Source organism: Amblyomma maculatum, chromosome 1 (genome assembly GCF_055883805.1).
Source record: "Amblyomma maculatum isolate TAMU_Amacu chromosome 1, ASM5588380v1, whole genome shotgun sequence".
Classification (NCBI taxonomy): Eukaryota; Metazoa; Arthropoda; class Arachnida; order Ixodida; family Ixodidae; genus Amblyomma; species Amblyomma maculatum.
Window position 1 is genome coordinate 21,807,927 of NC_139344.1, and position 13,377 is coordinate 21,821,303.

The 13,377-nt window shown below is 45.2% G+C and overlaps 1 protein-coding gene across 1 annotated transcript; it reads left to right on the forward strand.

Moving 5' to 3' along the window:
• The first annotated feature begins 8,236 nt into the window (after positions 1 to 8,236).
• LOC146201922 (uncharacterized) lies at positions 8,237 to 10,777 on the forward strand. Its single transcript, XM_084587851.1, has one exon. It carries the CDS (start codon positions 8,271 to 8,273, stop codon positions 10,257 to 10,259), a length of 1,989 nt encoding a protein of 662 aa, XP_084443977.1. The 5' UTR covers positions 8,237 to 8,270; the 3' UTR covers positions 10,260 to 10,777.
• The last annotated feature ends 2,600 nt before the right edge of the window (positions 10,778 to 13,377 follow it).

A 13,377-nucleotide genomic window follows, 5' to 3' on the forward strand; every position in this document is an offset into this window, starting at 1 on the left:
GTTTTCCTATTACTGAGTTTGAATGACTTAGCTATACCATTTCCTACGCAACTGAATTTGCCGTTACTCTATGAACTGCTTCCATCTACATCCTTAATCAGATCCCGAAAGCCATCATTACTCTTTCCAGAGAAGTTTCACAAAATACAAGATTTATCTGCGCGCGTGCCGTCGATTCTGGTGTACGCCTGAGAGCCATAAATAGTTTCCTCTTAATTTATTTTCATGGTCCAGAATCAGCACACCCAGCTATTCTCAGCGAGAAATCTATTTTTCATCAGCTTCGTCCTGAATGAGTGAAATAGCTACGCTTACATTACTTCAAGGGGAAGAGGGGTGCAGGAGAGGTCGATTGCGTTGAAGCGTTTACCAGCCCCTCTCCTTTTTCTTAACTCTCAAGGTTACTTACTTTGCGATTTCCTGCTTTAAGACGCACCCATTCGGGCATGCTTTCTTGTATTGCGACGGAAATGAAAAAAAAAATTGTTGTGTGTCCGCGAAGATTTCACAATCATTGTAAAGCACGTCAGGCTTACAAGCTCAAAGTGTCACACTGTGACTTCGTCAATCGTGCATCTAACCGTCCTAAAAAAAAAAAAAAACTTAAAAAAAGAAGAAACAAAGGGTACGTTACCGGACACACATGAGGGCGTAGCATCAGTGCATTACCAAGCTCGCTTTAGGAAGAGAGCGGGGTGCACTTTGGCGAAGAACAGAAATTTTCGCCGGAATTTGAAGAACGCTGACACGCTACTGTGTGTTGACGATAAATTTAGGAAAATAAATGTAAGAAAAGGATGTAGAAAAAAGCAAACTGTGAGAATTGCGAGAAGCACAAAAATATGCGCCTAATGAATTGCGTTAGGAGTCTTTAACGCTAGCGAAGTCCAGTGGTCTGCAGATGGCCAAGCAAAAGGGCCAGTGCACGCGAATACTTAGCAAAAATAGATATAATAAGCTTTTTCAAAATAGCGAATTAGTCCAGTGTTGTTTAGGAGAAAGGAAAGTGAAGTGCCCGCCGCTGCGGTAAAGAACAGGCTGAGGAACCTGGTACACTTGTGTGAGGGTGCTTGGATGCGTGGAACGTGTGTGAGAGTACGCAAAGTGTGCTCGAACGAAGGAGTCTATGCGAATATGTAGTTTGTAGCTGTGGATCCATTGAATACAAAACTGCTCAAAGAGAGATTCCTTTCTTCCCGACTTCTATCTCGACAGGTGTTTTTCGCTATGATGCATACGCCACATCTTGTAAAGATAACAGCTATTCTGAAGTTTCAGACCAGGAGACTTTGGTAGAATGCTTCGTCTCTCTTGATGTTCCTTGAAACGAACGTTTTCTCGCCTAAGAATATTAGGTAATTTCAGTCTGATTGTTACCGCCAGTTTTATTCAATTAATTGTTTTGTTTTTGTTGACGGTGTTTATACGTACACATAACGTAAGATGACTTACGAGCTTGAAGAAAGCATATAGTATTAAATAATTAATATTAATAGAAAATACAACGGCAGACTGGCTTACGTTTTGTCAGTATAGGACAAAATTCAGAAGAAAAATGTTTGTACGGATCGGAAGCATACATCATTTCCAATAATATGTTCATACAAGTATCTTATAGTTCCTCACACTGCTTCACAATTATTTAGAAATGTGCTGGATTGTTTTTATTTGTTTTGTTTTTAATGGAAAACCTTAATTGTTCATTGTAAGCCCAGTACAAACATCAGAAGCAAACCTTTGTCACTCATGGAAAGCGTAGGGCTGTTATGTCGATACGTTCACAAAAAGTACCTTTGATCCCTACAGCACGGTTTCCTCGAATGTATTTTCGAACACACAGCCGGTTCCTTTCCTAGGCCCCTTTTAACTACTCACTGCGAGCGTGGCAGAAATTGAATGAAAGTCAAGTAATTGCTGAGAAACCACTGCTTCAAAAAGTTACCACACATATGCACCGACACCATTTATCCAAAAGTAAATTTTTGTCTCGCATCCACAGCTTAGTCCATTCCCTTCAACACGTGCAAACGGTGTATTATAGTATCCCACATTTCCTTCCCAGTTAAAAGGTTTTCCAGGATCATGGACCTGGTTGAAGGCGAAATGAGAGCATTTCCCATGTAGAGGGAACATATATAATCCACAAGAGCTGATTTGGTTATTCTGAGAAGGTAATCCGTAGCAGCAGGTTTCAGTCTAGTAATTTACGACTGCTTAATCGAGAGCTGTTTCTTGTATTGAAACCTGTGGCGTGCACGATTTCGCAATGGCCCAAGCCAAAAACAGCTCGGTTTCAGAAGCAAAATTGTCCAAGGACGAAAGGACGAGGATGGCGCCATCTGTAGCTGGGTGCCAGCAGTGAGGTGGCGGAATTGCACGGCGCGAAGAAACCAGAGTTGCCGTCGGTTAAATCAGTGCAATGAAGGAAGCACATTCTGTTCTGGAGCACATGCCGGCATCGAATCAGTTTGAGTACTAGCTGGCGATGGCGACTTGCGGCAAGCGCTCGTTTTTGCTATAGTTCCCAAGAGAAAGGACCCATTTAGGAGGCCCGTACACACCCGAAACCATTTGATCCGCTCTACTACCACTGTTTTCTCACTCGTGAGAAGACCGGCATAGGATATAACGCAGTCCCCTTTTAACATAAGCATTTAGACGAAATACCACTAAGCGTCCTCTGTTGCCCTGTCGTGTTCTTGCCTCAAAACTAAGCACCCGTGATGCTGTGGCAAGTTTCTCACGAAGTATCTTAACCTGGCCTCACCAAAGAGTCTTCTATCGATCTCAGTATTGCGGGACCTCTAAGTTCGCACGTGCGGGAACTCGCCTGCACACAACAGGACGGAATATAGGGCCATCGATTTTTTATTTTTTTTTAAATTCCAAAGCAACCTTATTTTCTGGAGAAAAGTGAAAACAACGCAGCTACTCCAACGTGTTGAATAATTCCCCCTGAAAATAGGGCTACGCCATAAGGAGTAATTTGTACTTCTCTTAGAAGTATCCATTTTATGTCACTAAGGGTGATTTTAAATAGCCGAGGGCTGACCGAACCTCCCTGCGTAAGACCCTTCTCCAAAATTATAAACTGTCGTTGCCCATTTCGGCACCCATAAAATATTTCCATCCGTGTGAACCACGTCCTGCTAAAACCCAGACTTCTCAAAGCCGCTAGATGGTCATGATAAAAAATAAATTCAGAGGCCGTTTTGATGACAAGGAAAACTACGTTTTCCGTATCTTCATGACGATGTTATGCTTTGTCGAGTTACGCGAACAGGACGATCACGCTCTGATGTGTAGAACTGTTTAGCCGAAACGCGTTAATTTTTTTTTTCTTTATTTCGAATTTTTAAAGCTACAACTATTCCTCGTTTCTCATCGCTGCAGCATTAGTAGCAGCAGTAGTAGTAGCAAGTAGTAGTAGCAGCAGAAGTGGTAGTAGCAGCATTAGTGATAGTAGTAGTAGTAAGAACAGTCGTGGAAAGAGCAGTAAGAGCGGCAGCATGTATTAGGAGTCGCAGTAGTGGTAGCAGCAGTAATGGTTTGGTTTTGGTTTATGGTGTTTAACGTCTCAAAGCAACGCAGGCTGTGAGAGACGCCGTAGTGAAGGGCTCCGGAAATTTTGACCGCCAGTGGTTCTTTAATGTGCACTGGTAGTCGCAGTAGTAGTAGATGAATAAGTAGTAGTAGTACTACTAGTAGTAGTAGTATTAGCAGCAGCAAGAGCGGTAGGTAAGAAGTAAAATGTTGCAATAACAGTAGACAGCGCAAACCTGAGGGTAGTGTGTAACGGTTGAAGTAGGGGGTTCGGTAAGAGAGAGAGAGTGAGTGAGAAACGTTATTTACAAGCAACGTAAAACCTTCTCAGAAGAATTGCTGAATCCAACAGCCCTCTGGTGTTTATTCCCCTCTAGCCTCACACGGTCTATTAGCTTAAGCTGTTACCAGGCTCCTGAAGATGGAGGACGAGAGAGCTGCGAAGTGACGAGGGATAGCCTTATAGCTCACCTTATTATGCCCTGATGACGTGCGCTTGTTTGACTCGGCAGTCTCTGTCGACCATCCGTCCATTAAAAATGGCAGGTTTAACGATGGCACGGACACCCGTGGAATGTTTGATTCACACAGAATTGCACAGTATTCCGCTGAAACTTCTTTTGGTCTCTTCACATCCGTAGAAAAAGTGGGAATATACCTTCGTAGGCTCATGTGGGCCCGAATCAGGCATTTCCACTTTATCAGCCTTGCAATATGAAGATTGCCATTTCGCGGCGAATAACAAACTAAATGGTGAAAGAACAGCGCGAGACAAACGAGAACGAAGAAACGCGAGAACAAGGACGTTTATTCTTCGTCGCTGTTTGCTTCACGCTGTTCTTTCACCATTTAGCCATGAACCAACTAGCTCAGGCAAAAGCCTTGATTGAATAACAAACGTTGACGGGGACTGGGCGTGGGTGAAAATGTTTTCCTTGAATCGTAGCGTCACTCGTGTCCATGAAGCGTTTTACTTGACTGTCACTGTTTTTAAACGCATATGAGGAAAATGAATGACACCCCCAAAGGCTATCTCACTGAACCATACTTAAAGCCGAAATTCTTTGTTAGAAATTGCAACTCTTAATTGCAGGATTGCCCCTTCACATAAGCGAGCACATAAGTACGTGCCTTCGCTGAATGGAGCTTATTAAGAGCATTTATTCGAGTATGTCGCTCTATTCCGGCCGCTCAAAAAGGATCTTGTTCGCGACATTAACTGGAATCAGTGAGATACCTATATTTTGCCTAACATGCACTTCGCTGCTGGCCATAATAGGTCTGCTGTAATACTAAAGCGAAGAAAACGAGATCTGCCAACTCCTTTTTGAATGTAGAACGAGTGCCCTGGCAGTTCTCCTTTTTGCCGAAAGAGGCATTGCGCTTCTTACAGAAATTCAGGAAGAATAAAGTTTTTTTGAGAGAGTGCGGCGTTCGGTAAGCTCTGGCTGGCAGAGTGCCAGCTGTTATTGTGCACTGCGGGCACACTGAGTCCAGACCTGTCCCAGTGGCGATTCTGTGCCGATGCAACGCGCAGCATTGCATCGGCGACCAGCGGAGCTCGCCTGACGAGCCGGTATTAAAGTTCGCCAGGCATGCTCCGTGGGTCGTTGTACTCCGTCATTCATTGTTGTCGGTCTCAGTCTGCCATTGTGGCATTACTGTTGGGCGCGTTAGTGCGAATAGCACGTGCAATCATGGTCGTTTTATTTATCGGGACTAGTGAGACGCCATTTTCTTTGTCATATATGTTGCAGAGAGCAGCGATCTACGGAAAAGGACAGAATGAAACAAAATCGAATCAAAATTTGCGGTCCGAGGTTTTCTTTTATGCCTACCTCACTAGGGATTGGGGCGCTAAGCCTTATCGCTACTGTAACGTCGCACGCGAGCAGCGTTTATGAATTCATTTGACGAACAAGACCGTGTGTTATGGCCAATATACGTAAGTCCTAATGATTTCCAAGAGTTTAGATTGATTTCCGTAACCTTTCTACAGCTTCTAAACGATTGAACTATATTTTGTATCACGTATGAAGTTAGCGTGAATGTCGACTGTGTCAAGTATTAAATACAAACTCTCTATGTCCTACATAATTTCAACATAAGCCGTATGGCGAACATGCAGAATTACAAGAATCGTTACACGAAAAGTTTCATGCGGTATAGCAAAGCGGGTTTCCCACCACAAAGGGGAGACGACGTCCTAAAAACAGGTCCAGCGGCTTGGGTGACTATGCCCCGCATAATGGAAACGAAAGAGCACAAGCATTGCGCGGTGTTATGACGGCGTATATTCGGCACCTTTTATACGTTTTCCAGAGACGTTGATCTTTATGGCCACTTTAACACGAGAGCGTTAACATTCTCGCTCCTCAGAAAATCCTGCGTCGGCGTTGCAGGCGTTGCTAGCGAAAAATCACGGGTATGCCTCTGGCAGGTGGTGAGCACTAGGTGTAGGGTTGCGTGACGTCACGTGACCACGTGATACGGTCGAGGTGACAGGAGCTGCCAACTCTGGCCTCTCATTGCAGATTGGGAGGGTGAGATAAGAATCAGCTTTCCGGGTCCTTCGCACTGCGAGTAATCAACACCCCACCTGGGTCACACAGGCACGTTCGCACGGCTTGGTTAAATGGGGCGCGTTATATCTGTGTCGGGCGGCCTTTCACATAAGACTATGTGATAGAGAGTATGTGGAGATGAACCGCAGACACTCATTGTCGGGTCTTCACAAATAAATTTGGTAGGACTCGCTGAGCCAGACAGGAACGGGACAGCGAACCGCCGGCATTCAGTCCTGCTGCCACAAAGGACGAACTGCGCGTGCTTGGCAGGGCGCTGAGTCTGTCGTCTTCTTTTGCGCCGAGACCACGCTCGCATGCCACAAGTATTTGCTGCGAACTATTAGGCGGAAGCCTTTAATGGCTCATCGTTGTCGTCAGCAAGTGTCACGCTTTGGCGGCGCTTTATTGGCTGAGGTGGAGATGACGTCATAGAGGTTTTGACTAATCACAGGGCGCTACCGTTTGGCAGGCGCTGCCTACTCGGGCCTCTCATTTCACATGGAAGGTCGATATCAGCCTGCCAAGACTTGCATTCGCGTTATCCCTAGGCCACGCAGACACGCACATATGGCTTAGTTAAAGCGGAGCTTTATATGTTGGCTGGTAGCTTACGCCATCTAGTCATACCGATTCAGGCGTCCGTGTGGCGCCTTTAGCACTTGAAATGAAATCTTTTATTTGCCATCAAATACAATTTAATTTGGCGTTTCCTCGAACGCCATACCACACAGCCTATAGAAGCAGATGCAGTAAAACCACGAATCAGCGAATTTTCCTTTCGCCTTATCGCGCATTAGTGGTCCAAAGTGCCACACAAATTTTACGAGACTAATTTGAGGGATTAGAAAACCAGGGCCGGCTTGCACGATAAAGTCCGAGCTAAGTACAGACTTAAATGGTGTCTTTAGAAAGACCAAGCTTATTTAAGACGGCTCGTGTTCCGAACGTCGAACGCTTCGGGTTCATGTTCACCAGAATGGCTTCCCAGAACGGCCTCAGCAACCACTTGGGGCATTTTTCCTCGTAACACAATCTTAAGCCGCAAAAAGCAATGGCACGGATTTTACACAACGCAAAATTGACGGAATGTGTACATCTTACAGCAGGGACAGTGCCAGCGCATCCCTGTATTTCCCTAATTTCTCTACTTATACACCTGGCGTCCTTGTGTTTTAACAAAGACAGCACTACAGTCGTAATCATACAAGCGACTTATTCAAGTCACGACTGAAGCCCAGTCTTGACTCCAGTCTTAAGCGTCCATGCTAGCGGCCTATTCTTTAGACTCCAGTTAAGTCTGGACTTAGCTAAGACAGTCTTAAGATTGTTTTGTGCAAGCGGGCCCAGGTGAGCGGCGAAGACAATATACGTGAACAAGGATCCGCAACGGCAGTTAGCAAACGGTAGCCATTATCGCTATTGCATCATACCCGTAAAGGCGGAGTCAGGTGTCCCTCAAAGTTTTTTTTTGGTATCTTTATTGGTTTTGAATGAGGGAATCCACGGACGAAAACGAACAAAAATGTTCTGGAATACGTAGTTCTTGCTGTAAGCTTATAGTTCTATAGTTCCATTTGTATGCAACAAATTTTCTATACTTACTGTTAATTTCAAGTGCTTTGGTAATAACCGTTTAGATAAAGGTAGGGAAATGCGTACCTCGCAGAAGGAATTGCGCAAAGAAAAATAGACTGCAATTTTTTTTCTGAACTCCTCGGAATTTCTGAACATTTTCTGACGTGTTCGCTGTGCCAAGTTCAACTAAATGTAGCTTGATGATGGCTTTCATAACCACTCTTTCTATATGCCTCACCTTTTTTTAATTTCTTGGATGAACAATCTTTTCCCATGCGCACATCATGTGTTCTATTGCAAAAAAGTGTCGCAAAATGATAACCAGCATATTGTTGCAGCGTGACGAGTTTTCGAAAGATAAGCGCCTCTTTCAAACTCGACACGCACCGCCGTCGACGTAACAACGATGACCTCGGTTCTCACTGCGACGGCGCGGAATTGACAAAGAATCAATCTTGAGCGATGACACAGAAGTCATACCACCTGACATCTGGACGATAACAGCCAATATGAACAAGATGTTGCGGAAAGAACCGCCCATTCAACCTGAAGATAGCGCCTTCGCATGTGGCCAATTCACTAAGCATGCAGGATGCAAACGTTGAGATGGAATTCTTGGATAGCACCACATCGGCTGCCGGAACCGTTCAGGAGGAGTGCACTTCAGAGGCTCCGGACTACGGCCGCCTCCCCAGTAGAGTGTGGATCCACATCTTGCAGAACATGGACGCACAGTCACGGCTTGCCATCGCCGACCTCGGCCCAAAATTCGCGGCGATCAACTACAGTGACCATGCCTTGACGACAGTCCGGTGCGGCGCTACCAACGCTGTGGGCGCACTCAAACATACTCTAGAGACTGGGCGAAGTAATCACGTGCGTGTGCTATGCCTCACCAACTGCGTCTTGGCCGACCCGGAAGTTCTGCTAACTTGCATAGCAATGTGCAAACAGTTGGGCGAGCTCCTCTGCGTCGGTTGCCGTCTCGACACGCGGAAACTCTTTCGGATCGTCGCTCACCAACTCCGCAAACTTAAGAGGTTAGAGTGCTCTCTGTTCCCTATGGAACCGCCTGGCCGCAAGCCAGCTCGCTCCTCTTCCAGATCCGGTGAATACTCGGAAGCTGGGCCGCTTAATCTGCGGTACATGTACATTGAAGTGCGCAGCGCCTGGCACTCTGATTTCGAGCTCGTCCTTCCATTGCTGCGACAATGTCCCGCAATGAAGCGCATACATATGCACGCTGTTTGCGGCGTCCACTCTCGGTTAATGTCAAGATGCGCACTCTTAGCAAGAAGTGCGCCAGACAATCTGCGCGAAATCACGTACACCACTGACGAAAACGTCCAAACAATGTGTCGAGATTTGAAGGGTGTTCCTAGAGGCCTTCATCTAATCGTTGAGATGATCACCACCTGCGGGAACATAACACTTTGCTTGCAGGCGTTACACCCATTAAGTGGTATTGACACCGAGCGCCTCCTGTTATGTGCTCCTCTTAATGTGGACGGCCTGTCAGTTTGGAACCAAATGCTTGTGGCAGTTCCTGTCGCGTCAGCCGCTCTCCGTCTCAAGCAACTAGCGGAAAACGAGAGTTGGAGCCACGTCCGTCGTCTGGCGGTGGTCTCAAGACCCGAGTCTGCTGATCGTCATCCACCTCGTAATGCACCATTGACCTGTGCCCCACTAGAGTTCAAGAACGACCTAGTCTGCTTCTTCCGATACTTCCAGGCGTTAACTGAACTTAACCTCAACGCCTTCCACTTTCCCCAGGGCCTTACCTTCCCTGGTATTGCTGAGCTCTCAGGTCTTAACCGTTTGCGAGCTCTGTCGGTTGCTCCGTGCGCTCTGAGATCGAGATACTGGATGGAACATTTAGGCTTCGCTTGCCCCTGGCTAGACGAATTGGATATACGTTCAAACCACGTCGATGACGCCGCGTCGTCTTCTTCCTGTCACAGCATGGAGCCCTTGTTCATCAGCCGGTCGGCCCCAGTTGTGGCACGCTGGTTAGCTCGCGAAGTTGGAGCGACGGGCCTCAAGACCTTAACACTGTACAAAATATCGGGCCTGTATTCCTTCGGCTTCCTCCAGTCGTGCCATGTCACGGAGCTGCGTGTTTCCGGAGTGGGCACAAAGAAAGTCGAGCGCATGCTGTCCGAAGGGCGGTTGTGTGACAATCCCAACCTCTCCAAGCTGACCATAGAGGACTCGGAGCTGCCCATAGCTGGAGGCGACCTGTGGACGCAGCTGTCGAAGTTGAGAAGCTTGCAGTTTCTCTGCCTTTTGTCCGAGCTGGAAGTAGATAAGCCGAACGTGGTGGCATGCGCTGAAAGATTGCAGCGCACTCTCCCCTTGCTGCAGGGTCTGCACGTTCATTTCCGAGGACCCAAAGGTAGAGGACAAGTTCGCATTACTTGGCTCAGGAACACAAGAAGAAGCCAAGGCTCGAAACGCAATGTCCGCAGGGCGTCCCCATTCGTCATGCTCACAGGCGAATACTGCGTCCAATGCTGCATGTCGACCTTCATCGGACTCCAGAAGCCCCGATACCGAGGGTGGTACAACTTCTAGGCGTTCGCTAGTGATGAACATAACCGGCAAGACACTATCGTTACGAATGAATGACAATGCAGAATTTGAAGTGGCTTTTATCTGACAATGACTGATTCAGAGATTTTTTTTTATCGAGAAGACGAAGCTCCTAATAAAGTTGACGCTGATCTCTCATTAGATGGTATTTAATGAGTGCTGCCATTTCCTTCTTCGTACAGTGGTACTAATTTGTCGAAAGATGCGTTTAGTATCATTGGCTTTTTTCAAGGGTGTATAAATTATGCCTGAAAATAAGGGTCGCAGCCTTCCCATAGTGACAATTGAAGAAGTACTTGCTGTAGGGCTAGTTGGTTCAAACAGACCAATGTAACGGTGGAAGGACACGATCACGGGAAAAGAAAGGAGATAGTAAAAACCCCTACTACCAACTGAGTTTATTGCAGAAGACGCAACCTTTTATATACGCCAGTGTACGTCAGAAAAAACATTGCAACAACAAAAAAACAATAGAAGGTTGCGACAAAAAGAAAAAAAAAGCCTGAGAAGTGTTAAATCAAGTGGTTATCGCAGCCAAAACAAGGCACAAAAAAAAACGTATCCCGATAAAAAGGCTTATCGTGAGGAACTGCACATGATCATCAAATCCAGATCATGGTTTAAAAAAAAAATAAAATGACACTCAGTATCTACACGTGACCGTCAAAACCCAGTTCCTGGTCGCAGAGTTTTACCGTTGATGTGCTTATGCACGTGGGCCCAGCTTTCCGTGTACAATAAGCCTCAAATATTTCCCTTTCAACTCGCTCTCTGCTTTTGCCGATACCACTAAGTACCATGTTCTGGTTTTGACGATCGTGTCCAGTTGCTGACAATTAGCCTTTTCATTACGATTCGGCTTTTGGTGCCTTGTTTTGGTCGCAATATGCATTTCCTTTACACGTGTTTTTTTTTTTTTTTTGTCGCAACATTGTATATTTATTATTGTTTTTTTGCAATGTTTTATCTGATGTACAGTGGCGGTGTAAAAGGTGTTTTCTGCAATAAACTGAGTTGGCAGTAGGCGCTCTTTCTATCCATCTTCTTTACCTGTGATCGTGTCCTTGCGCTGTTCCATTGGTCATATTTGAAGAACTCTTGATTGTGCAATTTATGCACAGGTAATTTAGTCAGAGCGTTTTTGGAGATCAGGATTTGCTTGATAAAAATTTACTCTTGGCGTTTAATTTTTTGCATTTGAACATTCCTAATATATCATAACAATATATTCGATTAGTTAATTTTTTTTATTGGTTCATAAGGCTTAACGTCCCTAAGCATCTCAGGCTGTAAGGGATGGTGTATTGCATCAGGAAAGCATGCTGTCTGGCTTGTTGGTGCTACACCATGTGAAGAATTCGGCAAAAAGAAATGGGGCGAGGGGTGGAAGAGAGGGCGCAGACCGCTTGCGAACGCCTGATATGTCCTCTCTTCCATCGCTTATCCAATGTTTGCCATGAATTCTTCACATCATGCCTTATTAGTGGAAGACGTCGCAAGACAGAAAACCTGCAAACGACGTCAACTGAAACAGCTCGCCATGTTTTGGAGTTAGAGGCTGTATTGATGACGCTGAAAACCGGTCGCGCCGTAATTATCTGATCTTCTATGGAATCCCTGACACCAATACTAATGAGACCTATGCTCAGTCTGAGGAACTAGTTATCCAGGTTTGTCGTGATAGCCTACAAATTGATATTAACCCCAGAGATATAGAACGCGCACATCGTTTAGGGAAACACTCAGAGGATGGAAATCGTCCCATAATAGTAAAATTCACACAATGGAAAATGAAGGGCACTCTTCTATCAAAAGGCCGAATGCTCAAAGGAACAAACTATAGTGCCGGCGAAGACTTCACTCGCCCAGTTCAGAAAGCAAGAAAACATCTTGTGTCATTTGCTAAATCCAAATCAGTAGCTTATTCTCTCCGCTACAAGACTTTGTGCTTGGCCCTAAACGTTACATTTTCGACGATACATCTAACCACGTCACATAAATAGAGTAGCAATCATCTCGTCCCTTAACAAGAAAGAATAATTCAAAACCCACTTCCAGAAATGACCTTTCGTTTTCCGCTATCCTCACTAACATGTGCAGTTATCTTCCAAAGCGAAAGCTCGTGTCTAATATCAGGTCATCAACAGGCAGCAACTTACTCATTCTAACAGAAACCTGGCTACACAATGACGTCACTGATACCGAAGTTTTGGCGTACTTGCCCGACTTTCAAGTTTATCTAACTGACCGCGAAGGATCGAGGGGCGGTGGTGGTCTCATAGCAGTTCATCGGCAAACTTTATGTTCCGTTGTAAATGTCAAATCTAAGCTCGAAATAATCTGGTTAGTGTGTCGCGCATCACCATTAACAGTGCTACTCGGAGTCTGTTACAGGCCTCCCCATTCTGCTCGTGACTTTTGTAATGAGCTCAATAACAACTTAATCCAACTCACAACAAGCTACACAAATGCCTCCATTCTTCTTTTCGGGGATTTTAACTTCCCAAACTGGTAACTGACGTAACCTACCATCTTCTTCAATAATCCGTCTAGTCGAAAGAAGGAACTTCATTGATATCTGTTTGAAGTTTGGTTTCACACAATTAGTTTCAGAGCCAACACGCGTTACGCCAGAATCAGAAAACATTCTGGATGTTATTCTGACTAATAACCCCGATGCGCTCTCATCCATTACATATCTTCGAGGATTAGTGACCATAATTTCATTGATGCCACCTTCTCATTTTATGTAACACAAAACAGCACCCGAAAGAAAAGTATAACACTTTACGAAAAAGGTAATTATGACGCAATAAATCAAAGACTTACTACCTTCTTTCCCACCCTCGAATCTGCACATCACGATCAATCGATACAGGATAACTGGGCGATGTTTAAGAATAAATTAACCGACTTGGCTAATAAACATACACCGACTGTCAACATCCGCGTCAGTAACCAAAAACCATGGTTTACTATATCCTTAAAAAGACTAGAAAATAAAAAAAGCGTCTGTATCGGGCGGCTAAAAATAACGGCAGCGCACTTCGATGGCAAAACTACCACTATGCTGAAGACCAATATTCGACTGCAATCAGCG

Bases quoted from the DNA above. Each gene is read 5' to 3' on its own strand.
- LOC146201922 (XM_084587851.1), top strand. From the start codon at position 8,271: ATGCAGGATGCAAACGTTGAGATGGAATTCTTGGATAGCACCACATCG.